This window comes from Littorina saxatilis, linkage group LG17 (assembly GCF_037325665.1).
Source record: "Littorina saxatilis isolate snail1 linkage group LG17, US_GU_Lsax_2.0, whole genome shotgun sequence".
In the NCBI taxonomy this organism is placed as follows: Eukaryota; Metazoa; Mollusca; class Gastropoda; order Littorinimorpha; family Littorinidae; genus Littorina; species Littorina saxatilis.
Window position 1 is genome coordinate 15,800,538 of NC_090261.1, and position 27,974 is coordinate 15,828,511.

At 39.3% G+C, this 27,974-nt stretch overlaps 1 protein-coding gene and 1 long non-coding RNA gene across 6 annotated transcripts in view; both read left to right on the forward strand.

Moving 5' to 3' along the window:
• Positions 1 to 27,922, forward strand: part of LOC138952861 (serine/threonine-protein kinase MRCK alpha-like) — a 97,568-nt gene extending 69,646 nt beyond the window's left edge. Inside the window, exons 35-44 of one of the 5 annotated variants that reach the window (XM_070324597.1) lie at positions 721 to 801; positions 1,369 to 1,466; positions 1,754 to 1,841; positions 3,217 to 3,319; positions 4,896 to 5,000; positions 9,864 to 9,966; positions 10,350 to 10,464; positions 14,861 to 15,033; positions 20,321 to 20,478; positions 20,538 to 27,922. In XM_070324597.1, coding sequence (XP_070180698.1) covers positions 721 to 801; positions 1,369 to 1,466; positions 1,754 to 1,841; positions 3,217 to 3,319; positions 4,896 to 5,000; positions 9,864 to 9,966; positions 10,350 to 10,464; positions 14,861 to 15,033; positions 20,321 to 20,458 — 1,004 coding nt within the window. In that variant the 3' untranslated portion in view covers positions 20,459 to 20,478; positions 20,538 to 27,922. Of the gene's footprint in view, positions 1 to 720; positions 802 to 1,368; positions 1,467 to 1,753; positions 1,842 to 3,216; positions 3,320 to 4,895; positions 5,001 to 9,863; positions 9,967 to 10,349; positions 10,465 to 14,860; positions 15,034 to 16,101; positions 16,194 to 16,359; positions 16,387 to 20,320; positions 20,479 to 20,537 lie in introns of those variants that run through there. The other 4 variants (XM_070324598.1, XM_070324600.1, XM_070324599.1 and 1 more) reach the window with 4 other exon arrangements.
• Positions 11,974 to 14,669, forward strand: LOC138952862 (uncharacterized). Its single transcript, XR_011451442.1, has 2 exons — positions 11,974 to 12,571; positions 13,731 to 14,669. It is a non-coding gene; the product is annotated as an uncharacterized lncRNA (long non-coding RNA).
• Positions 27,923 to 27,974: the final 52 nt, after the last annotated feature.

Below are 27,974 nucleotides of genomic sequence, written 5' to 3' on the forward strand. Positions count from 1 at the left end.
TATTTTCCGCTAACCGTCGTTAAACAACCATGTCCGTAAGGGACTATTATCCTAAAGAAACTTATCATTTTATCAAACAACTCCCGCACATCGAGACTAACAGATCAGCAGCTGGTCGTCTGCAACAAAGTCACGTCTGCTTGAAGCGTCAGTGCTAAGCTGTTCTAAAAGCTAGCATCGTGCGTCGTAAATTACGTCACATAAAAGATGGCGTCAAGTGCATGCGTACCAATGAAGTCACTCAAACACGCGCACGCACACTGAATATTATTACGTGGGCTGTAAGGCTATTCCTTCACACTTGCTTAGCATCGTAGATATGGTTGCTTTGGGATTGTTGAAAAGTTTAGTTCTGGGAGAAAGAAAAGGTTTGTATATTGTTTTGCCATTGTCGGGTCAGTATGATCAGCTATTTCTGTTCATGATCAGTTTGATCAGTTAATGATCTTCAAGAATAGCTTTGGTAAGGTTTTGTAGAGAGATCAAAGAACTGCCTTTGTTTACATTTTGAGGAAGAAAGAAGATGTGACAGAAACTCTTGTGGGGTCTAAAGTTGTTTGATCGGAAGGAAATTCCTTCAGATTCGATGCTTTGCTTGTTTATGTCAGGAGGAATCACTGTAAGGAACTCTGTTGTTGATCAGAGTAAAAGGTGTTCTCAAAGTTATTATCTTGCCCTCTGTGTTTTTGATGAAATATGTTTGACATTGCTTTGTTTCAGCGGTGGGGCTGTATGTAAATAGATCAGGGGAACGTAGCAGAACACAGGAAATACTGTGGCCATCACAACCTCTTGCTCTCAGTGAGTTACAGTTCTCTTTTTATTGCTATTTTTAGGTGGAGCTGTGTGTGTGTGTGCGTTTGTGTGTGCGTTCGTGAGTGCGCGTACATGTGTTTAAGCTAAATAGCAGTCGATTTGAACCACCTTTGCTCATTTTAGCATGATTGTGTTTGCAAAGAAAAACAGATGTCATGTTTTGACATCTTTAACATAATTACCAGGGCTGTATCCTTTCAAACGGGGGCGAATATTTTGCAAGATTTCATTTTGTTTCTTCAGTCAAATTAATGATGTGGTCATAACGATCATGGCTTTGGAGGGCTGTCACTTAGTCTTTGAAAATGCATATGTGTGTACGACTATGAGTGTTTGTGTAAAGATGGAGCGTGGGGAGTATGCACGTGCGTAAATGTGTTAAACCTGATGAAAAATGCACAGCATTATACCAACAAGTCTTGCTCTGTGTGGATTAGGAGAGCGTAAATGTCAGTGTTGATGTCACTTTATACCTTTTATGCCTGAGTGTTGAGTTCTTTTTGGATATGAAATAAGTGAGTCATGGTGATACAGTGTGTGATCTTGTTGCAGGTTACTCTTACCCCTACCTGGTTTGCTACGCAGAGAACTCAACCTTTGTGTTCAACGTGGTCACTGCCGAGTGGCTACAGACCTTGTGCTTGAAAAAGGTAGGAGGGAACTTGATAGAAGGTTCTCTGTATTGCTATCCAGATGTTTGATTTGAAAATACCTGCCAACACCTCGTTTGAAGAATTTTAGCTTCATGTTCATTTCCGGAAAGCGTAATTGTTTAAAGTTCACTGGTGTGTAATATATGGGGGTTGAACAGTTTTATTTGGGATGTCTCCTTTAGTTTGTTTCCATGTTGCAAAGGATTTTAAAGTTAACCTTAACTGTTTTGATGTTCAAGCATTGTTTTGACGTTGTGTTGAATATACTGTTCTTTTTCTTTCAGACAAAACCATTGTGCAAGGACGGGTCATTATGTCTCTTGAGCTCATTCGACACACACCATATCGTTTATCTCAAGAACCTTCTGTCAGGTACCTGCCTTTGTATCCCCTCATGTCCTTTTTAAGGAATTCATGTGTTGATGAACTTCTCTCTCTCTCTCGAGTTGAGGTCACAGGCGTGTTGACAAACAGTTACAGAATTTTAGTTTAGGTTGGAACTCACTTTTCTGTGGACACAGAATTTCCACCCAAATAAGTTGTAAAAGAGCCTCTTATTTGAACGGTCCGATGATAATAGGGTTAGATGATAATTTTGTTGGATTTATTAAAAAAACCATTTGATTTATTGGATAAGAAGTCAGACCTGTTTACCCCCCGCATTGAGCGGAGTTTTCTCCGCATTTTTTTTTTTACTCCGCAACTCCGCAGCTCAAAGTGAGACTCCGCATTTCGAATTCCCCAACTCCGTTTTTAGCCAAGTACCGATCGTTCAGTGCATAAGCCTAACTTGAGTCGGTCGCAAACAAAGGCTCAACTTTTCGCAGCGCGGTCTAACAATAGCTCCAATCAGATCTCTGCCCGCACGCTGCGGCTGGCATGTCAGTTTCGAATCAACTGCCAGCGGGCAGCTGGTACGTTGAACGCATTATCGTAGCCTCGTTTTCAAAATCTTTCTCTTTTTCAAAGATGGCGTCTTCAGGAAAGCGCGTTTGCGAGACTGACGACAGTCTCGTTGAGGAAATACCAGCAAAACATGTAATGAAAAAAAACCCGTGCTTCTGCTGTCCATTCACAGAAATATAAAAAGAACTATCACGACAAGCGTCAAGAAAGGGAGAATTGTTCGTCCACTGCTCCTTGTGCAAATGGGACTTTTCCTGCCAGCACGGTGGTCTGTTCGACTGCACTTGCCACGTGCAGTCAGCATCCCATAAACAGTCTGCTAGTGCACCTGACGACAAAAAGAAACAAACGGGAATAGGCTCTTTCTTTGTGAAGTCGCAGGACAGCCATAGCGATTCATTGGAAACTAGCACAGTGAGGGCAGAAGCCATGGTGAAGGCCTTCGGATGCATATTTCCAGACTCCAAAATTGCACAAAGTAAGTTATGATATGTATTTTAAAACTGAAAAGTGCCTATTACAAGTCCCTGTCAACTCAAGCTAGATCTGAAGAAAACTGATGAAAAAGTTATCTTCTCATCAAACACTTAACAGCAGTGAATACAGGTCAGAAAATACTCTTTTTTTTATTTCTTACAGTTTGCACAGCAATATATTTACTCTGTGGTGTTATACATATATGTAAACTCCACTTTGAATCCCCAAAACTCCACATTCAGCATGGCCTTGCTCCACTTGCCTCATTTCAGGGTAAACAGGTCTGAGAAGTTGTTGGGTTTATAAAAGTGGAACAGTTTAGCAACCAGCATTTTATAATATGTGACTGTTATTTCTTTTACAGATGATGATGGGCTGGCAGTGTCGGAAATCTTCCGCAACAGAAGCAGTCGGAACAAGCGGCGTTTCTCTTTCAAGAGCAGGGAGGATGAACGCTCCAGTAACAAGTATGTAGCATTTTGCAGTCTTCTCCTTTATAAAAAGTTAGCAATCACGAGTAGAAAAACTTCACTTTCCTTATGATATGTAATATACTTGTATATATATATATAAGTCCAGAAAACAGCATGTTGAATTTAATCTTTGACATGTTACATTGTAATACGCATGGGATGTCCATCATCTCCTCAGCTCCTAGTCTTGTCATGGGCCTCGACCAAAGATGTTGGAATGATTGTCAAAGTGCATTTGTCTATTTTCTTGTATAACACTGACAACTCTCCTTTGACTGATAGCGTTAACTTCTCATTGGATATAAAACCTTATCTTGTGATATTTTTTGTTTGTTATGTGAGAATCATGAGTGACCCTGTCATACAACCCACAACTTTTGGAAAAAGTGAACTTTTATTACTCAGGAAAAACAAAGACAACATGACCCAAGCTACCTTTTTCATACCTGTACAGAATCCATTAATTTATTGATTGATTTTGTTGTCGGGTAGGGTCACTTGTCTTTGTATATATGTGATATGTGTCCTAAATTAATCAAATCTTTTTGTTGATGTATCTGCTACCTGTTTATTGTGTTAATCAGAAATGCTGTATGTGAAACTTGAACAGTCCATTCCTCGTATATATCATGCACATTGTTTGAAAACCAGAAATGCATTTTGTGAAACAATTCAGTCATACCATACACATCTTTTGCTTCATAATCATGAGTGCATTTTGTCACTCTGTTCAAGCATCATCGTTATCGTTTGCATGACTTAGTGTATCGATTAGTGTGTCTTGTCCTTTTGAAAGTAGATCTTCACCGTCACTTCCACCATGTGGTCTCTTGCTTCTCTAAACCGTTTCTAGGTGATCTTTAGGGTGTGTCCTTACACACGTACAACATTTCTTGCCATGAGGATCAGCATTTTATGATCTGAGCTGATTTAAGAAGGAAAGATGTCAGGTTGCTGCAGAGATTTAAAAACAAATTAAGAACTCAGTACAAGACCACACAAAAAAGCAAGCAAAGAGCAAAATTGAAGTAGATTGTAAGCAAGAGTAGAGGATATATGATAATTCCCCTGCACAAACAGAACAGAAAAAAGTACCAGTTCCAAAGTTGAAAGGGTCAACAAGTCACAGTTAGTATGCTCATTGCAAGAAAAAGAAAATCACATGCACAGAGATTGCAGCAAAACATGATGCCGGTATATCCTGACATTACCACGGTATCCTCCTTCTCCCGCTAGACACTTCACCTAGCCAGTAGACCCTCCCAGTACAGTGGAACCCCCCTTTTAAGACCCCCCAATTTAAGACTTCCTCCATTTTAAGACCCTGTGTTCTTGGACTTTCTGTTCATAACCTCTGTAAATGTACCCCCGTTTTAAGACTCCCTCCTTTTTAAGACCTGATTTTCTCAGATTTTAGAAGGTCTTAAAAGAGGGGTTCCACTGTAGTCACAACACGTATTGGGTGGAGGCACCACTCCCACGTTAGAGTGTGTTGTTTTGACCTGTCACACGGAGGGAGAACGAAGGACGACTAAACCTAACTGTTGTATATATTGCCTACCCCCACCAGGCCAGAGAGACGCAGTCGAGATATCTCAGCACCGCTAACATTCAGCCATGTAGCCCACGTGGGGCCTGATATGATCTTGCCCACTGTCCCTGTGGGCACTGCAGCGTAAGCCTGTGTTACCTGTCCGTCCTTTGCGCACATTGTGTAGTGCCGTGCTACTGCTAGCCTGCCTTGCCTTGCCTGCCTGCCCCACGGGTATTATAATGGAGAGATCGCTCACTCTGGCCTCAATTTTGAGCTCCCTTCAACGTCTAAGTCAAGCTGCATTGAACACCTGATAATTCACGTAATTTGAAAAGCATTATAAGCATTGTGCCAGGTATAACATGTTTCCAGCTTGTCCAATTTTTTGCCCCTGCACTATGTGATCAAATCGTGCCAAAAATTGGACATGGTGTAAGGATGTGTTGTACCGCCCAAGCCCGCATTGTTTAAGAATTCTTTATGTCAGATTTTGATGACTTTGAAGCCCAAGGGTTAGCCGAAACTACAATTTGTGGCTTCAAATTGCAGAGAGTAAAGAGAGAGTGAGCGATCTGTCTTGTATAGTATCTCTGCCTGCCCTTCATCCCACCCTCACCCTTCACATTTGTAGTGGTGTTTTTTCTCTATTTTTATATTGTGCATAGCAGTCACCTTATTTACAAGTTGTGTGTGTGCTTTACTCGGCTTTGGTACATTTTGTTGCATAGTTTTATCATTTCCAAAAGGTGTAAATATATTCATACAAAGTAACAGCTTTGTCGAATGTGTGTTTGAACTCGTGAAGGTTTTTTCAAAAACTTTTTTTAAATCTTTTATTGTCTTGGAATTTGGCATTTACTTTATATCATTTGACCCAGATCTTTTTTTGTTGTTGCAACTTCGATCATTCTTTGGTGTAAAGCGTTGGTAGAATAACAGATATTAACAAGTCGCGTAAGGCGAAATTACTACATTTAGTCAAGCTGTGGAACTCACAGAATGAAACTGAACGCACTGCATTTTTTCACAATGACCGTTGTCCGCCGCTTGTGCATAACGGAGTGAAACTGACGAGCCTGTTCAGCGCGGTAGTGGTTTCGCTGTGCTGCATAGCACGCTTTTCTGTACCTCTCTTCGTTTTAACTTTCTGAGCGTGTTTTTAATCCAAACATATCATATCTATATGTTTTTGGAATCAGGAACCGACAAGGAATAAGATGAAATTGTTTTTAAATCGATTTCGGAAATTTAATTTTGATCATAGTTTTTATATTTTTAATTTTCAGAGCTTGTTTTTAATCCAAATATAACATATGTATATGTTTTTGGAATCAGGAAATGATGTAGAATAAGATGAACGTAAATTTGGATCGTGTTATATGAAAAAAAAATGTATTACAATTTTGAGATTTTTAATGGCCAAAGTCATTAATTAATTTTTAAGCCACCAAGCTGAAATGCAATACCAAAGTCCGGCCTTCGTCGAAGATTGCTTTTCAAAAATTTTAATCAATTTGATTGAAAAATGAGGGTGTGACAGTGCCGCCTCAACTTTTACCAAAAAACGGATATGACGTCATCAAAAGTATTTATCGAAAAAAAATTTTTTTTTTCATAAAGATCGGTCCAGTAGTTTGGTCTGAATCGACCTACACACACACACGCACAGACACACACACACACACATACACCACGACCCTCGTCTCGATTCCCCCTCTATGTTAAAACCTTTAGTCAAAACTTGACTAAATGTAAAAAGACCAAATGGAAAAACACTTTTTGCCTTTTGGAGTTTCCAATTCTCAATATTTTGCCCACAAAAAGGAAGAACTGATGCAGTTCTTGAACAGTTGCATAGAGAAGAGCTTAGCTTGAGACTGATTTGAGTGTCGCACTTTTGAGGCTTCTGAGCACGAACAGGGATAACAAAACAGAACACGGACTTCAACCCTTCTAGATAGCTTTGCATGCTTGAATTGTGTCCTCATAGATAGCATTGCATGCATGAATTGAGTCCTCGTAGATATCATTGTATGCATGAATTGAGTCCAGTCATAGAGAGATTGCATGCTCATAGATAGCATTGCATGCATGAATTGAGTCCTCATAGATAGCATTGTATGCATGAATTGAGTCCTCATAGATAGCATGCACTCTTCTCTTGCTTTAACGTCAGTAGTGTTTTCATTTCTGTGATTGAAAAAGTTCTTTTGCAGCATTTTCTCTCAAGATTCTGGTGGTTGTGTAGATGCTTTAGGCGTTGTCTGAAGCATATCCATCGGAGGTTGTTACTTGATGCCTGCTTGCAGAATCATTCTTGAATCTCTCTTTCTTCCCTTTTTAGGAAAGGAGACAAATCTTTTAAAGTTAAACCAGGACCTGTGTAAGAACTATGTGTCAAATTTTATTTCTTTAAGGCACTGTTTATGTGTTGTTGCCTTGGTTATATTTATATTGTCGCACTTATTTGTTCACACAAAAAAATTCATATTTAGTCAGAACAGTTTTGTCCAGATTTATGTTTTTGACGATTGGTCACATTTGCATGATGTTCTTTTTCACTTTTATCAGTACTTTTTGATGGTATCTGTTCCTTCATGAAAATAAATTGTATCACATTATACAGTATATTTTGTTGTCCAGAGCTCTCCAGGGAAAAAACAAACCAACTCAAACACACTGATACATAATGCTTAAACAAAGAATTAATGAGATGAATTAGAATACATTGTAACAAAGAAGCTGGTGAGTAGCAATGTCACAAGATTGAATTAGACTCAGACAGGAATCACAGAATTACGGAAAACATTGTTAAAGAAATTTATTTAAAATAGCGCTGATTTTAATTGATTAACTTTGGTTGATGCACCAGACTTATAATGCACCAGTGGTTAAAAAAAAAGCACATGAATAATAAACTAATTAAGCTAAAAATTACAAAGAGCGCAACCCCTGGTAACAGTTTTTTTATGAATTAAATGAAAAGAGAGAGGTTCTGAAATATCCACTTGTTGTAGCTCTCTGCTTGGATGTGGCCTGAGTTCACTTCATTTGGGCCACAGCCATGAGAAAAGACCTCTAGAAAGGTGGTGTATATATCCTGTCGGACCTGCAAGTTTTTGGTCACTTCTTTTTTGGCTCTGGGTCTAAGGTTTGGCTCATCTTGAAGTTTCTTCAAAGACTATCGAACGTTTGCAACTGAGAAATGTTTACAGCGCTGGAGTCTGTTCTCACTTTTTGTCTTTTTGCATTCTTTTATCTTTTATTTGTTTTTTTATCTGTCTTTTGCTGACTCCGTTCAGCTTCATTTTTCTGCGTCTGCGACGCCACTTTTATCCAGTTGAAGGAATGATTTCTTTTGAGGCAGGATCTTTCAAGTGCATTTGGTGCATTCTTCTGTTGTCTTGACCTTGATTTCACATTCCTACTGTACAGGATTGCAAATGTGGCTGAAAATGAAGGCGTTTGTTTTTGCACTTAACTTTTTTCCAAATGTCATGCAAGAAGTATTCTTCTGGTAGTTTTCCTCACAAGAAAGTGAAAATGTTGGATGCTTTTCGCATTTTGATTTGTATATGCTGTATATTATTTTTGTTTGTAAATATCCTTTCCCTCCCGTGCATTCCCCCACTCTTGCCAAAGCAGTTTGGTATTATATGGTGCTTTCATTGCTGGCTTTAAAAAAAAAGTGCCATACTTTTCTTAGCCTATAAACTGCTCACCTTTGGCTTTTTTGCATGAAAACGTGATTTTATCACTTGCTTTGTTTCAAATTTGACTATTAAACTATTAAAAAGGTTAGGGGAGGGGGCAGTTATTATTTTTTGCATGGTTTGATTTTTTTTAAGCTGGGCTCTGACAAAATGGAATCATGGAAGCATAAATTCAGATGCTTTACAATCGCCAACATTACATGCAGGCTTTTTTTTAACGTTATACCATCGAAGGGTTCATTTTTATGGTTTTGGTGTTATGATTTATTTTTTATTTGTTTGATTAATAGACTTTTATTTATTACTTTACATCTGTTCATTACCTGTATTCGTAAAGTTGCTTATGTTGTTTTTGAATGGATTTGCTTTTTCTTTGATGGTGTTTATCCATTGTCTTTGTGAACAAGTTTTGTTTTAGTGTGAGTATTAGAAGAGAGGCCAGTTGTTTGTTTACCACTTTTAAATACCTTCCTTTTTAAGTGTATGGATTTATATATTTGCCAGATATGAATTATGAGCTCTTTTGAATGATCTGAAAGTTTACACTGGACGGAAAATAACCAAGTTCTTATTGAAGTCAAGAGGATATAGATATGACAATGAAGATCAGAAGCATTCAGACTATTGAATGAAGAAAACATGCTTATCATATGGATTCGATTGAGATATAAGGGACAAATTGTCTCACAATTTAAAGTATTGCTTTTTATTGCCTGTTAAGACATTAAGTATAAGGAATTGGATCTAGTTCAAATATTGCAAGACAAAACTGTCTGATATTGGATATTCATAGTATTTATTGTTTAAAGTGAATCAATACTATATTAGGGAAGAAGCACAGAAAGCACTTTTCTGAAATTCAGGTATAAATTTGCTAAGGCCAAAAAAAAAGTTGTATGTTTCTGGTAACATGGCTACAAAAAATAGGGTAGGTAGGTAGGGATTTTATATTTTTTAAATTTTTATTTTTTGTGGTCAGGGTAGAAAATAACTATACAGTGACGCAAAGAGACTGGACTTACTATACAAAGAGAAAGACAACACATTTCAAAACAAATGAGACAAAAGGGATGCGGGGTTATCCCCCTTGTGTCGTCTGCCGTCTGTTACTTTCGTTTTGACGCTTTTTTTGTTGTACAAATGCAATAAAAAAAAAGTCTAGGGTCGGCGGGAAAAAACTAGGTAGGGTCGGGTGACCAGAAACATACAACTTTTTTGGGGGGCCTAAAAAGGAATAACAGTCTTATTACATTTACTGTTGAATTATGTTATTATGATTATTATATTGCAGGAGTGACAGGCGGTCTCGCGTGATATCGTCCCCTTCGAACTTCAGTCACATCGCACACATGGGGCCTGACCAGGGCATGCAGGTCCTCATAGACTTGCCAAAGGTAGGCAGCAGGAAAAATGGGGGGGGGGGGGGGGGGGAGAGGGGGCAGGGGGCAGGCAGGCAGGCAGGCAGGATAGAAAGAGCCGTTTGTGTGTGTCAGCTCAGTCAGCAATAACAATTGCAGAAACTTTATTGTCCATTTAAATAAATACATTAACATGGACAATTTGATGCACATACAACTGTCTCTCAGTCAAACCTTTTTCTTTTAAAGAAATATTCACAGTATAACAAATTTCGGGGTTGGGAGAGAAGGGAGGGGGGGGGGGGGAACCCCATTTTGGAGGGGTGCGGTGGCAGCTTAAGATTTGCAGGTATATTTGATCACATTAGCACCAGAAAGACGTTATCATTGACAGTGACATGAATGACATTTGCTTTCAGCAACGGGAAGAGAGCGAGCAGATGCAGCGAGTGAAGAGCATGTTCCAGCCACAGCTCCGGTCCATACACGAACAGCAGATGAGGGGCGCTCGCCCGACCAGCTCACACTACAATGGTATGAACCACATGGCCACGTCTTCTTCTTGTTAAACCTCCACTTTACTATCCTCAAGGCAGCGCAGGGTTTTAACTATATTCTACATTTTAATTGTGGGGGTAATCTGTCTGCTGTTGATATTAGCCTGGATGTTCAAACGGCAGTGAGAGGAACATTTTCTGTGCTCTTCTTTCATTAGTCTTCCAAGTTTGGTTATGAAAAGAAAAGAAAAAAACTGCCTGCCTTTCTAATGCTGGAGGTTTAACTGATTGATGCGTTGTGTGGTAGACATAAAACAAACAAATCTTTTGCAAGGTGTGTGATTGTGAATGAATAATGCTGTTCTGAGTGTGAGAAATACTACCTGATTTTGACCTAGTTTGGAATTGCAAGTTTGAGTGTGTGTGTCAGTTATGCATGTAAATTTGAAAACTTGCGGATGATTCTTCATGCTATTGCTGCTGTTAATTTTGCTGGCAGCTTTTTTGACAAAGCGATTGCTTTATTTGCCATTCTCTCAGCATACTTTTTGTTGGTTTGATTTGACCCTGAAACTAACTGAAGCTTTACTTCTGCATTTTCTGGCCATACTACCACGCATGAAGAATGAACCCTCGTTGACACAGTTGTCTGGCCACTACTAGGTCATGTCAGCAGAAAACAGTACGGAGAAGAAGGGGGAAAAGGCAAACAAGAAAAGCAAACAGAAGTGAAGAAATAAGCAGAGAAGGATTGGAGGCTTTGAAGAACATGGACTCCCCCTTTCAGATCACACGATTTAAGAGATTTTCCTGTTTTAGGACCATACTTTGTACAAATTTAAAGACTGCAGCATTATGAGAGGAACTATGTTTTCCTGCGCACTGGTCAAGCAGAAAACCCCAAAGCAACAGTGGTCAGATAAGATTTGATGCTTTCTTTGACATGTTTGGTGCCAAATACCAGGCATTTTAAAAGGGCAGACACCACAGTGAAAAAGGTGATTTTTTTGTTCCATGGTCATTCCCATTTTCTTTCTGATTCTGCATTTTGAACCTCTTCTGGTTACTCTGATGTATTTATTTTAGATCAGAATGAATCATAAACGGTCAAAACGGGTAAATAAACAATGTATGTGTATGCAATTATGTATTAAAAAACACAAAATAGCTAACAAAATGAGCATGTTTCGGAGTTGACTGTGAGTTAAAAAACATCGTCAAGCGTGGTCACGTTTGTATGACTGGGAGGAGTTGTCTTTTCTTTGCGAAGTTGGTGGATGACACACAACGGGAATTTCCGTTTACGGATTTCGCGCCGTTTGTAACAGCAACTGTGAAAGACATTCCAATGAGCCGAAGAGAACCGATGAAGATTCCGGAAGATTCCGTATGAACAGTTTTCGGTACTGACCAATCGAATCGCGGATATTAAACTTCGTTTATGCTCGGTCTAGGTTCGGTTCAATTCGGCCTTCCCAGAATGCAGTATTCTTGATTTCCGCAAGAGCTTGCCAAAGGCGATGTGTAAGTACCTTCGGCTGCGATTTTTCTTGGATATCTTTCTTAAAACTTCAGTTGGTCACAAGTTTTGCCCCGAGTTCAGTGCTAGACATGCAAATGAGAAGAAAATCGGGTAGATTCAGGTCAGTTACAGAGGCTCGCGTGACAGAAGTTTAAACAGAAAGTCCGAATCGATAGCGTCGTCTGCTATTGCTACGAACGAATCGGAAGAACAAGTGCGTGCATTTTACTTCTTCGAGAAGGGAAATTGGCAGGAAACTATGCTTCTTCACTTGAGATGGGATGGAGCAAGAAATCACCATCGGTGGTGTACGTGTGAAGCATGTTTCCATGAGTGTTTTGAACCAGGACTTATTTTAGAGTTGCGGAGCGGACTGCCGCGACGGTAGATACGGACTACACGGAGTTCGCCATCTCTGACAACGAGAAGGCAGGCCTTATGGTAATCTTTTCTCCGGAAAAAAAAGCAAAGCAAATAAACCGCTTACAAGAAGAACAATCAATACGAAAATGACTTTGTTCAGCCATGGTGCAACACCAGGCATCTCCGGGGAAGTCTGGTGCAGTTGAATACTAGCGCAAGGAGAGCAGGGAAGATGCCAAGCAGCAAATGAGCTGGTTCGGTATGTATTTGTTTTCTTCTTTTAAAAATATATATTAGTAAATACAATTTGTTGGTTATGTGTGCGGCTCTGTGTTTGTGTTTGTGTGTGTGTGTGTGTGATTGTTGTGCTGAAGTACAGAATCAAAGTAACAACATCCTGATGCAAAGAAACTGAATAGGATGCACAGTCTGTTATGGGTTGCTACTGTGAAGCTTGGTGGTCACCAGGTTTGTCAGTGTTGGGGCAAAACATCTGTTCTTTGCTCATTTATTTTCTCAAGTATAATAGCTTCCTCCTGTGATCACAGGTGTTTTTTTTATAGCATAAACAAACATGCATTCGCATGTCCCAGTGAGTGAACATTGCAGACCATAATTACACCCCCGGTATAGGGGTGTCAGGGTTCGTACAGAGTCCTTGAACCCTGGAAAACTCCTTGAAAATTGGAAAACCTTTTCCAGGCCTTGAAAAGTGCTTGAAAATAGAGTTTTGTTAAATAGTCATTGAAAAGTACTTGATTTTTCCAAATTGTTGTCTATACATTTCGTCAGCAGCTTGTCTTATTTTAAAAAAAATGCAACCCCCTTTTTTTTCGTCAAATACAGTACACATTTTGGGAGAATAAAAGATCGAGTGAAAACGAAAGCAGATGAACTATTACTAGTCACCCGTAGTTGCTTCCCTTCCCGGAAGTTGGCAAGGGAAACAACTACGGAATGACTAATAGAAATTCACCAGAAACTTGATGACTTGAAAAACTGAAGGTAAGCTTGGTGCTTTGCATTAATTTGGGGAAAATCATGTCCTTGAAAAGCATTTATTTGGTCCTGGAAATGTCCTTGAAAACTCCTTGAATTGTATCAGCTCTGCCCTGCAGGAACCCTGGTGTGTGTATAGGTTTCACTCGTTTATTACGGTTTCTGCATGCAATGGATGTGCAATTGCTGTAAACCAGACCGTTCACTAGCTCTCAACCACCTCAGCACCATTCACATGTTTTTTCAACAGCTATTCATCACTGCTTGACTGTCAGCACTTACATACGCATGCGCACAAATAGCATCTTATTACATAACAATACCTTTTTTAAATGGGGGGGTGGGGGTTATATATGTGAATAGCAGTATTTGGGTTTTTCTTAGACATATTAATTTAGAATTTATATTTGTCTCTACAGATGCAGAGGTGGAAGCTGGAGAGGAGCTTCCGAAGTGCCCATGGCATTGCAAGGCAATTCACAGAAATCAACCCAAATATTGTTGTATAAAAAATAAAGGACACTGTTAAACGACTCACTGACTATTCAATTCAAGTCCAAAAGAGGTCCAAGACAAGCGGCTCGACTGGTAACAAGTTGGGAATTATGAATGGGCATACTTTATGCAGCGTGCGCATTACTGATGAGAGTTGATCATTGCGACCTCGGAACAGGTTATTTGGTGCTTGCGGAACACTGTTTTTTTTTCTTTTTTTGTTTGTTGAATTTAGTTTTTGTTTTTCTTATGGAATCAAGCAAGAATTGATTTCAGAGTCAGCGTTGTTTTGTTACATGTAGGTAAATTTTTGTGTACAATAATTCAATTTTCTTCACGTTTTGTGCATTTTCTCAAAACTACATTTATGTCACTTCAAAAGCCTGAGCCATGTTTTCTAATAAACTTCCGTTGTTGAAACTTTGCATACATCTTAAGTAATATATTTTCTCAAAAATGTTCAGAACGTATTGTGGAATTTGTGTGTGTGTGAGAAGTTATATAATTTTTTGTGATGTTTTTTCATAAAATTCAACATCACTCATTTTTATCACTAATATCTTTTTTAAGAATTGACAGATCAAAAATATTCTCTGAACAAATTTTTGGCATTGTATTAAAGTACACATAACAAGCTTCAAAACAAAATTCCATGCAGTTTTATAAAAGCCTTACTATTTTGAAAATGTGCTGTTTGGCGGCCATCTTGGATTGCTACCATGGCAACCGACTGTACAATTTTATTTTTTTTACTATTTTCTAAGGAGATAGACTGAATACTTTAATTCTAAAAAAAAATTAGACTCGAGAGTTATTAAACACAAAAAATCACTCTGAACACTGGTGTCTCCCCTTAACCGGAAGATAGGATTTCGAGTACACTGGTCAAACCCAAAGCAACAGTGGCCACATAAGATGTGACTGCTCAGATTAGATTTGACTGGTCTGCTAAGAACGTACTGGTCAGATAAGTTTTGAAGCTTTCTTTTACATGATTGCTGCCCGCTGCCAGGCATGTGTTAACGGTAGACTCACCAGTAGGTGGTGTTGCTAGGCAACGCAGGAAGTGGCGGGGAGCGGGAGGGCAGCGGCGGCGGGCGACCTGGTATGGCTGGGCGTGGCATGGCGCGCTCCCTGCCGCCCGGGACCACACAGCCTGGGGCTGGGGCCAGCTACGATGCCCAACAGGACCCCTACGAAAAGGACATGTCTGCGCAGATCTTTGAGGTGGGTCATCACCACCAGGGTGTCGGGAGGGTTAGATCTCTGCTGGGCAAATACACTCATACAATGAAATCACTTCACACCCAACTCTCCATCATGTTACGCAGTATAGTCGTTCACGGTTAACTGGGAATTCTCTCTGCAGTAGGTTCTCAGTGAGCCCTGATTGTGCAAATTCTACAGAGAATTTCAATCAGTTGATTTCATGCTGCTTCTTTGCTAGTATTTCATAGTCCAGGAGATTTTAATGTCAGATTTCAGAGAATTGAAGCACATTTTAGGTTTTTACTTTTGCTGTTTTTACGCAGTTATAGTTTCTCTGTAGTGTTAGGTTCTTTCTTTCGTTTTGTCTCTTACTTCTTTTTTTTCTTACTCTCCTTCTTCACAGTTTATTTTATTTCTTTGATTGCATTATAATGCTCTTGTTTAAAAGAAATAAAAGATTTTGAGCATTGTGTTAGAACATCAGCATCATCAGTGCATGGAGATATCTCAGTAAGACTTCTATGTTTCCTGGATCTTGCATTTTAGTATTCAATCAAGGCAAGAGACATTTGATTGCAAATGTTATGCAGTGGAAACAGGAAAAGAATACCATTTATCATCTTCAGAGTCCCATGATGAATTTAAAATCTCCATGAGAAGAAGTTCATCTTGTATATTTTGTATATATGTGCATCATATTACTTCTAATGGACATTGATTGTAGGAAACTTGATGTGTGATTAAACAAGTTTTGGGCCCTAAAGCTTCAAGATAAAGATCCACAGCTTATGAAATAATTCTGTTAGTGAAGAATGGCAGCTGTGTCATTCTTGATTGGTAGACTTCAGGCATTGTTTCTTGATGTAGATATATGAAGGTTTTGAGGTGCTAATGAAAATGGGTAAGACGCTATGTAAACATGACATTTGTACATACTTTTTGCACACACAGTTTGTTTCATGTTGGCCACGCATACAAATAATTGACACTTGTACAAGATGTAGCATACAACTTTCATCTTACTCTGTGTTACAAACATGTTTTCTTGAGTTGTGATTCATGCTCTGTACTGGACTCCTCTTCCAGATGGTTAATTCTGCGCAAGGCACGTACAATTCTAGCGGCAGCTCATGGTCCCTACCCTCTTTTGACGACTCAAACACATAGCTAGACTTCCGGTAGACCCTCTTTTATTACACCTCAGTGTTGTCCTCCTGCCATCATAGCATGTCTGTGTGTGTGTGTTTGTGTGTGTGTATTCATACCTTGTGGGCATTTTTCGTACCCCCTTTTACCCCTGGCTGTTTAATTTGTACTTCCCTTCGCTTCTGTTTTTGTGGCAAGCATGGCCCTCCAAGCCCGTAAGAGCTGGTCAGTATGATTTTGTTTTCGAGAGAAAAACAAATATTTGGTCTTTGCACAAGTCTCATCAGACCCCCTCCCCCCTCCACACTCTTCCGTGTTCACCAGTTTCACTGTTTGGATATGCCATTGATACGTTGTTAGTAATGAACGCATGAAAGCACTGGAAATGTGACACTGCTGAGTAATGTTATATATTTCATACGTGTGAAAGTATTCATTTGTTAGCTGTTGTTAGTACAATGTATTCACTTTTTACCTCGGACACTGGTGAAGAAATAGGCTAATCACAGCATAAAACAGTAGGAATAGCTTGTGGGCTAGAATGTTATTTTCATGCCTCATGAAATCTCATACTTAGTTGAGAGAAACAATGTTAAGAATCATTGCTGTTCTGTATTTTGTTGTTGGGAAAACACATGGTTTATTTGTTAAAGGTGCCTGCTTTCCTGTGTAAATAATCATGTAAACCACCACAGATCTGTCCAGACTTTTACATTGGACAAGCCATAAGGGCATCTTTCCACTTGGATTCATTTAACAACAAAAATGAACAGCCTGGCTGCTTGTACAGAGTTGGGTTGAATTAATTTAGCTGATTGAAGTAAGTGTAACCTAAATATTAATCCAGAAAGAAAAAAAAATTCCGTTCTGTGTTGAAAGCAGCTGAGCTGTAGAGTTTTGGTAATTGTCCAGTGGAAGGATGCTTTTGTCCAACGTAAAATCCTGTACAGATCTTTTGTGATTTACATGATTTGTACACTGAAGGAAGGTCTTTTAATGTATCATGGTCAGTATGCTGTAGCCAGCCAACTGTTTTAGCAAGACTGTTCACACCAACATCGTCTTTCATGAAGCAGTTGTCTCATTTCTGTTATTGAAAAGTGAACACTTATTGCCTTTTCATTAGTCATTTTGTGCATCTGTGATTTTATCCTTTCCAACGTGAATGAGAACAGCACTGTAGTTTTGTGGCAGTGTTTTTCTCAAAGGGAGTAGGTTTGCTTTGTGAGTGTGAGGTGGGGCTTATGCAGGTTGTTCCATGGGTACATAAAGGTGCAGAATGATACTAGTATGGGATACATGAGAATGATACTAGTATGGGATATCAGAGAATGATACTAGCTATGGGATACCTTAGAATGATACTAGATACAAAGACACAACTAACCTGCATGGTTGTTGAACAGCCCATTTCAATACTGGCTGTAGTTTCAAAAGCAAAAAAGGCTTAAAAAGGTACTGTCCTCCTCAAGTATCCTTCCTTGCTTATCACCACAGATTTGTCTATGCTTTCATGGAGAATAAGAGCATCCTTTTGCTTAAACACATACCAACGATTAATAGCATGGCTGCATCATGTGCAAAGTGAGCAACGTTTTGTTGAATTAATAGCTAGATTTAGAGACAAGAACAAAGCCCACCACTTTCTCTTCACCACCTCATTTTCTCTTGCCCGCTGGGATGCGCGCGCACAACGAAACTCAACAGTGCGTGTTAAAAATTGTCGCGGTTTAGACTGACGCCAGCAGAGAAGTTCTGTTCGCAGAAGAAGCGCGATGTGCGATGTGTGTTATGTGCGATTAATTTGCAACCCGAAGCTCTACTCATACAATTTATAACTGTTCAAAGTGAGACAGTTCACAAATTAAGGTCTGCCCTATAAATATAAGTATTCTATTTATATTAGGGAAGAAATAGAACTCTAAAGTCGTGAAGCGGCAACCGGCTCCGGGCCGCCATCTTTGATTTTCTCAAGCGCAACCTTGGCAAATGTATGCTACAGAAATGCAGTGAAAGATCGACTTTAGCGTCCACTCCAGACCTTAAAGTAGGAAGATATGAACAGTTAAAATAACGATCAGGTAACCTATATCCAATAGATTAAAGGTTTCCATACAGAAATAACCAAAACATGATTACAAAGTCAACAAAAGTAGATTCGTAGAATCGCCCAAATCAACGAAAGTCGTTTGTGTTTTTGGTGTGAACTTCGTTTCACCGCCAACCGGAAATGACATGTACGCAACATTTGGTATATAGCACTTCCTTATATGGCACGAAACGAATGTGGTTGGTTGAAAAAAGCCTGTACTAAATAAGCCTAATATATTAGATTGACAGAGGTGTCACTTGCAACATTTATTTGACAACTTAATGCCCACAGAAAGCAGCCAGATTGTTGATCGTTACCATGTGTTTGAAATAGAAGAAAGCTCTTATTCCTTGTAAAAGCGTGAACACAGTTGTGATGGTGAGCATGATGAATTCCATGAGAAGGAACGTACCTTTAACATTTTGTATGGTTTCGCTTAATTCTCTTTTGTTGAAGCATGATTTTTCTTGAGTTTAGCCTGGCAGTTTTTAGTGACACAGTTCGGTGTTGTGGTTACATCTGAAAGTGTTCCCCCCCCCCTCCGTTCATCATGCCTTGTTGGAAACGAATTTGTGCATTATTTTTGTTTTTGGCAGCAACAAGAGATGCATGTGTAGTAGTCGGTAACAAAGCATAACTTGATGTTGTTGTTTATTTACATGTAAGATAGTCTAGTATACGTTGCTGTGTATCTTGTGTTGATTGAAAGGTACCACGTACATGTAACATGATCATGGTCACTGCCTCAGATCTGTCCAGACTTTCACATGGAATATCTCAACAATATCTTCATTTTGATACATACCAGCAGTTAATACAGTGGAATGGGAATGTTTTTGTTGAATTATGAATTACTTTGGTAGATTGACATTGATGTTCCCAATATTGGCGTTAACCGGTAATTACCGGTATTTTACCGATTCAAATGAGAAAATACCGGAACAAAATTGGTTGCCGGTATGACCTACCGGTTGATTTTTAGAACTACCGGGTTTTTTTCGATGGTAAAACTACAAAACCAGTGTTCTGAGTTGGACTCTTACTGGTTCCAATGAGCAGCCTACTGCTTTTAAAATTTTTTTTTTTAACTGTTTGCACTATAAAAGTTTGCATACCGGTTTGAAAAAATACTGGCGCCATTACTGGTTCCTCACAAAATGATAAAAGAAAAAAAACCTGTAGAGGAAGCGGCCATACTTTTAATTTTTGGTATGTGCTTAAAGTTGAAGGATGATCTTTTCCTGTGTAAAAGCCTGAACAGATGTGTGGTGATGAATATGATCGCCAACACAAGGAAGAATTTACTTTAAAATGATACAATTGATAGGCCAGAATGATAAGCGTACTGCACCATAGAAAATAATGTTGAAGAGAACATTCACTGGCATGCTTCACTCTCAGTTCATCAGGGTTTTCTGAGACTTCTCTAAAACAAAATGTTGCACAGATGCATTTAATGAGCTGATAACGATGTGCAATAGTTACTAAGTTACTGCGGGTTTAAAACGGAAGTCATTATCAGAAACTATTTTTGTTTTTAGTAACATTTTTCAGACTGAATATGGTGAATGATGTAGGGATCGATAAAGGGTCCAATCAGGAGTTGTTTCTTTGGATCTAATCATTAATAGGGAGCTATTTTATGTATAATTTGATGGAAAAGGAAGAACTCGAAAGAGTTTATGTGTGTGAATGTGGGTGGTTGGGTGGGTGCGCGTGCATGTGTGAGTGCGTGCGTGCTTGTGTGTATTTCAAAGATGTTTTTGATCTGAAGCTGAAGATTGTTCTTTTCTTTTCTGGTGACTTCTGCTATCGGTTTAAAGTAGCGTGTTTCAAAGTCATTTTCATCCAGTATTTGTATGTATACAGGTATGCTTTTTCTTTAATCAACTGGAAAAAGACCATTAAACTAGCTGATACACCTTAGATGAGAAGTTCATAAAAGATAGCTAATTAGTTAATTTGGAGAAAAGTGAATAATACAGCTGAGAAGTGCCAGGTTAAAAGTTGCTAAGGATGAACAGTTGCCACCAACCGATGTCTAATGTGGTCGAATTGTACTTACAGGACAGCCCCGAGTCCCCTAACTGGCGACGGTCCATGGGTTCGACAGCCAGCAGCACCCCACCTGCCTCCAACCGACACAGTCTGGCTGACGACAAAGAGCACACCACCGACAACTCTGACAACTCTTCCAACTGTTGACAAGTCTTTCGTCTCTAGACCTTACCACCGACAACTCTGACAACTCTTCCAACTGTTGACAAGTCTTTCGTCTCTAGACCTTTAGTTTCTCATCGGCCAGTTGGCCTCGCGCCTTCACTAAACTTTTGCCTGTCGAGCGCAGGTGTTGTTGTCGCCCTTCAGAACTGACTCCATGCAGCCTGCGTTGTGAAGATGACACTGTTGGGAGTTTCACCCTGAAATCATCCTGCTGTTCTTTACCACCCAGCCCCTGTTTTCTGAAAAGAATGTTGTGTGAGAACAAGACTGTGACACATGCTGATTACGGTGGAGTTTGTTAAACTTCAGCCTTTGAAAAGACATCAGTGGGACTGTCAGCTTTCCACGTGCTTGCATGCTGCAGGAATAACCAACCCCTCTCCCCCCACTCCCTAACACACACATTGTTACTGTTAGTGTCAGGAGGCAGACGGGCCGAAATCGTTGCTGGATACACAAATTGTATGCTCTTGTTTTCTCCACGTTTGACTGTTCCTTACACCTTTTTCCAATTTAATCGTGCTTGAACCACCATACATGTCATTGGTTTTCTTTGGCGCGACTGTTTGAATGATGAAACTGCTACATAAAGTTTTAGTTGTGTGTGAGTGCAATGCTTGAATGTGGTGTGGTTGGAGTATAGTGTGCGCATCTGTGTGTTTGAATATTGAGTGTAAACTAGCCTGGAAAAGTGGAATCATTCCTGGAAATATGTGTGATTGGGAAAGAAGTAATTGGAAGAAATGGGTAAAGCGAAAGAAAATTACTACTTATTTCCTTCTAAAATAAAGGAGGATGTGTGAACATGTGTGTGCGTCTGTGCGTGTGCATCTTCTTGAATGTTTTCAGAATGAACTTCATCTTCTTGTAATGCTGTTTGATCTTATGCTTATTAAAAAAAAAGGCATATCTAATGTTTATACATATGTACAACCAACTTCTGTTGGGAGAAGTATATTTTTTGTTAGTGTAGTAACGATTTTGGATGTCAAGATTGTTGGTTGGTTTGGTTTTTGCTGTTTCTCGTGTGCCTTTCGTTCTGTGAAAGTGTGCGTCTGTTTTAACTCTCAGTTTACCTCCAAGTTTGTGTGATACACTTTTTGTTCAGTGAACTTCTTTCAGTTTTCATCAAAGGTGTGAGTGTATGTGATGATCAGTGTTATGCCCAGCAGTTTTTGCCCGCTCTGGTTTTGTATTTTTGTTTTCAGATTCTTTAATAAATTTTCTTTTGAGAAAGACCTTTTAGTATATTGACATGAATGCTCTCAGATATTAGTTGCAAAATCTGATGGGAGGAGTACATTTTTATAAGCATCAAACTTCACAGGGGGAAAAAAGACAATTCTTTTTTTTCAACTTATACAGGCATTTTGAAGCATAGTTCTGAATGTACATCATTCAAAAAGGGTCCCGTTTACTCTTTGGACACAAAAATATGTGCAAGGGGGGCAACTCTGCTGTAGAAGTCTCTTTTAGTTGTACATTGATACCTGTGACAAAGGACACCCTTGGGACCAACCAAAAGTGTCCCTACATTGCAGGTGTCCTCTCATGACAGGTATGTTTTGCTAAAGTTAATGAACAACGGAAGGTGTCCTCTCCTGGGAAGGGCCTGACATCACAGGCACCACTGTAGACGTTTGTGTGTTTTTCAGTTGTACAGGGTGACTGTGATTTTGTTGTGAGCGTGACTGTCTTGTATCAGACGACGACCATTGACTGCCCGCCCTGCGAGTTGAAAAGAGAAAGGAGGGTCATAGTTGGCGGGCTGTCGCTGTAGCTCGGAAGAAAACGCAGTGTTGGTGAACATGCCTCACACCACTTGACCTTCTTGCTTCTCTGTTGTTGTTTTTATCAAGTGTATTTATTGGCTGTTGTTGTGTTTTTGGTTTTAAAGACAGTACGTAGCCTTTGTTGTACAATTTCGTTGATGTGTACATACGATGGACTCAGCCGATTAAGTTAATAGCAGTAACCTTGTTCCTCACTTGTGTTTCAGCAAATACCCCCGCTTCCCCCTTCTCCCCCTGAAGGTCCACATTTTTACTGAGCTGTGAAAGCTGTGCTAAACTGTACATGAAAGAAGGTAGAGAGAAAGAAAGGCTCACACATATATCTCGGCTGTAAACTGAATCTTGCAAACCATGAGGAAAAGAGCGAGTGTGTGTGTGTTCATTGATGATATGGCAGTGATGAGAGAGAATCTGATATGGTTGTTGTTTTACATGGGGATTTTAGTGCAGTGAACTGTTCTTACACAGCAGTCGTGGTATTCATTTTTTGCCATTAGCTTTGTCCTTGTAGCTTCAGTGTACATAGGAACCCTTTATGGCATACTTCTGTAATGTAGCAGTGCTTTCTTCACCTGTACCGTTTTGAATTGTAGTGGCCGCTGTTCTGACTAGATGGACAGGGAGACTTGGTACCATGACATCATCGCTACAGTTGAAATCATTGCAACGCCCAACTTTCATCAAAGGTACCTTCCTGTTGGTGTAAACCATCATGTAAACCACCATAGATGTGTCCAAGTTTTTACATGAGGTTGAAGAATGCTTCCATTTGGACACTTACCAAAATCAACACTAATCACACTTCCTGTGCAGAGTTAGGAGACCAATTCCCACTACAGCCTTGCTATTGTAGTTTGGTATGTGTCCAAGTGGAATGATGCTCTTACCCCGTATAAAAGCTAGCACGGAGCTATGTTGATTGACACAAGATTTACACGAGAAGGAGTGTACTACTACCGTGTCACTGGAACACAGTGTTATCATCAACAGCTTTATCATAAACAGTGTGCACATAGAGGCGACACATTTTTACTGCTACAAGTGGATGTCTTTTAAAAGTTATCATTTTAAAGCTTTTTTGGTAGGGTGGGTATCAGCTGTGATGATGGGTTTTGATAAGTGCTTGTTTGCGTGAAGGATAGAAATTGTATGAAGAATGGGGTGCACCGTTGAAATGCATGCTTGTTTATTAAAACACAACAGGATAGGCTAGGCTGTCAAGTTGTTTGAAGAACCCATAATTAGATATTGGACCCTTGGAATTGTGCAAGGACACTTTTGCAGATCAGAGTAATAATCATGATTTCTGAAACGTAATGACCTCTATTGGACAGATTTTGTCCGTAGATGGCCTCTTGTGATGGGAAGTTCATAGCCAAGACTATGAAGAAACAAACAGTAAAGGTGAAAACAGAGAAATTTGGCCAAAAAGCTGCAAGCCAGTTGGATTAGTGTTTTTAGTTTTGCCAGACGCTACTTGTCTGTATGACAGGTTTTTTTTTAAGCCTGAAGCACTTGTATGAATGTCTGTGTTGTGTAGACAATTCAGGTGCGGAAGATGCTTAAGTTAGTCAGTGAGGGGCAAGAACAGAACAATAAAGAAAGATTTGAAGTGTTCTTATTTTAATATTGTGCCAAAGGCTGTTCTACTCAGCATTTATTTGCACCTGAATGTATAAGTTATGCTTGACTTTCTTCCTTGAAATATGTCGGTAAAGACGATTTTAGGTGTTTTGGTTTTTGAGTTTGTGCAATTTTTTTGTAAAGAGGAATTGGCATTTGATGAATTAACGATTTGTTTCGATACTATTCTCTAAACCTCAACACATTTGTGCTTTGTCCTTGCCTTCTGCTGAAAACATGAATGTGCTTAAAAGTGCAGCTGCATCGTCCAGCCCGAGTTTACATTGTGTACGCATGCACACACATGCACACACGCACGCTTTTCATTCCATACTAAAAATGCTGCTTTTCCTCTCTCACTGATGAAGGTGCTTCATTTGATCCTGCTAGGGAGATGTGTTTCTGTTTGTCATGCTCTTTGTGATTGGTGTTGTCTGATGGGTGCACAGTTGGATTGTTTCGCTGCGGTGTATGAGTTGCTGTGTACATAACGCTGATGTCTGTCGGGCACTGCGTGTTGAAACTGATTCCAAGGAAAGCGTGATCTCCGAGCTTCCCGTAGCAAGATGTGTGTGACATCCATGCAAGGTTATGATGAAAAGGGGATTGTTTAGCCTTGACTGGAAACAAGGCTGTGTTAATTATTTTGTACTGTTTGCAGAGAAAACGGATGAAAATCAGTAAAATATATTTAGAACTAACAGATGGTTGTACTTAAAAGATTTATTTCTTGAGAGTTTCTTTGTTTCTTTTACAAGCTTTCCATGTATTTAGATTGGCTTGCAGACATTTTTTATGCAGTACGCAGTATATGCTTCAATTCTGTGTAGTTTGTACTTTTTTCTGGTAACCGACAAGGTAGAGAGAAAAAATGTAAGCAGAAGATTTTAGCCAAAATAAGATCAAGATAATGATAGCCGATTGTCAAAAATTTATTTGCCCGTTTCAGTTCGATCAGCAAACGCATCAGGCTAAGCCATATAAATGTAACACTACCAGTAGACTGCACCAGGTATTTAACAGCTTAGAGCGCACTTCATGAATGCTACCCATGGATACTTACTGCCTGAAGCTTAGCACCTGGTATACCCAACTTAACTGCCAGTAACAGAAAAATGGAATTTGATATTCTGTTCATGTAAGGATACACTTCTCAGGGCCTCCTTGTTTGTTACTGGTAACAGATTGTTCTTTTGTTGTAGCTAGCTTATTCTGGTTTATGACTGTGCGTGTTTTAGCGTGTTTAGATGCACAAAGGTGTTTCTTTGCTTTTTGTTGGGCACATGGAAGCTTTGTACTGCTCAGGCATGGGAATTGTCCGCCGAACGGCGGATAATTGTCCGCCGAACGGCGGATTTCCGCCGAAATTTTTGTTTGTTCCGCCGGAAAAGCAAAAGTGTCCGCCGAAAAAATAAAGGGGGGAGGCACACAAAAAAAGCACCTGTTACTTTTGCCTTAGCGCAAAAGCCCGCGAAAACTTTGTTCACGCACTGCTACCGCCCGCCTCAGTTACTTGAACTTTGAGTGAAACAGCTCGCTGTTGATTCGCAGGCACGCGACAGCATTGAACGCAGTGTACCAGTGAAAATGTCGATCGCGCGTGTTGTAAAACGTGGTCAAAGATTCGATGACACTGGATGCGCGAACAAATGGAAATGGGAGTGGGTGTCGGCTGTTGTGGAAGTGAATAGAGACAAACAGTGCGTCGGCACCTGTTTTAGAAAAATTGATGTCCGTGGTTCAGCATGGTGCATCGTCTGCAACACCTAACTGTTACTGACCATCTCCGCAGGAAGAAGCACATTGAAACGTGCTCTTCTCTGAAGGACAATCAACGTTTGCCAGGTGGGTTTTTTTCTGCTCAAGTAAGGCACAGTGCTCCTGAATTGTTTGATTTTCCTTCGATTTTATACCGCAGAAGAAGAACAGATTTTGGCTCAAGTCAAGTGAAGAACACCGCTCTAGATCTTAACTTTGCGCATCTGTTTCAGTTTTTCTCCATTCGAATGTCACTGTGCTGATCGTATTCGTAATCTTCGAACTATATTTACCAAATTTAAGCAAGGGTTGGAGCTGGGCTGGTACCCAAACCGCTAACCCACAAATAGAAGAAAAATCTATGCGTTGAGCCTTATTTTCTTTTTCTTTTTTTTTAATACTTTTTTTTAAAACTCCTTGTAAGAGATCATGGGAAAGTAACTTAAGTAGGCAATTCTTATTGGTGAGCCTTTGTAACTTTTATGTTTGAAAGTAAACCAGATTGTGTTACAAGTTACATTTTCCTGTTTGTCTCAACAGATCAATTTTTTAACAAATTTCAACCATATAATACATGTATATATTTATTTTCTTCAAAAAATCAAAAATTGGTACTAAAAACTCTGATTCTAAAAACAGAATTTAATGGCAAACTTGGAGCTCAGATGACACCAGATTGCACCATCTGGGTTCTTTAGAGAAAACAAATTCCAGGGGGGCATGCCCCCGGACCCCCCTCGCTTCGCGTCTTCAATTAAAAATTTTCAGCCTTTTTTTACAATTTTCAATTCCCATGCCTGACTGCTGTAATGTTCATATCACAAGGGTTATAAGAGGAGCGGGAGGGAAATGCTGAGATGTCGGGATGACTGAGAGTAAGGTTATAAAAAATGTTCATTTACATGTAACTTGAAATATCATTTGAACAGACATTTCAGAGGTAGGTGTTAGCCAGTGTTATAATTTTCAGTCATTCCTTCAGACGAAAAATTCTATCTTGTTTGCGAAATGTTGGTATGGTGTGTTTGATTGTCTTTGAAAGTTTGAATGACAGATGGATTCTTGTAAGCTATTCCAGGTGTCATAAAGGGTAGTTCTCTTGAATGAGTGAATGTTCCCTGTTGAGGTACAGGTGAGTTTGAAACAATTCAATTCTTGGAGAAAAGAATTTTGGCATGTAGATTTTGTGATGAAGGGAATTTGGGGACAAAACTGTTCGGCTCATGAACTCCACTTGATCTATAACCCTTGTAGGAAGCACAAGCAAAACAAAACAAATCACATTTATCAAACTATTGAAAGTTCATATCACAAAGCCTGGCTTCTTCAGCATTGGTGTACAACCGGTTTTTTTAATCTCACAATTTTTAGATGTAACACGGGGGGGGATAACTATCATGTTTGCAAGATGCTTTTAAAAAGTATTTTTGTGCTTGTGCTGTTTGGTCACTGACTGATGTTTTAATATTTTAATATTTAAAATACTTGGTGCAAGCACAACTTTTCTGCATTGTTCATAGTGGTAACTTTTGTCCCAGTTGTATTTTCACACTTCTGTCAGTGATAAAACTCTTGCTGAACATCACGCAGACTTTAACAACACTATCTCGTTTCATGGTATTTGGGAATAAAGACACTTCTTATTCTCAAACAGCATAAGCTTATCTCACATTATGGTGTCATCAAAACCTACAGACAGCATAAGCTTATCTCACATTATGGTGTCATCAAAACCTACAGACAGCATAAGCTTATCTCACATTATGGTGTCATCAAAACATATAAACAGCATAAGCTTATCTCACATTATGGTGTAATCAAAACCTACAAACAGTAACACACTGAACTTTGTTATTGAGGATTTTTTGACAACTACTACGACTACTAAACTGTGCAATGATTATTGTTGACTTTATATTAGTAAGGTTTCCATTTGTATTTCTTGGTAATATTTGAATATGGGAATAATAGCAACACTTTGTATAAACTGTATATTGTAACAATGCTGTCTTTTTGTTTCTTGCTGTGCATTAGTGTTTATTATTTGCCGGTTTCTCCTCTTCTTATTCAGTTGAAGGAACTCGTCTTTGTATGCTAGCCAAGTCTGTATAGTTTGTTTTTTCGCGAAATTGCTCGTTGAACAAAGTCTACGTGATTAATGTATAGTTTACATAACTGCTGTTTTTTCTTGTGAACAGCATACATTGTACAGTCATTTTGTATGTCACAATGAGAAAAAAATTGTAATAAACCTGTGTACAACCATCACAAATTCTGAGTGAATCTTACTGCTGATGTGGTTGTGTGTGTGTGTGTGGGTGTGC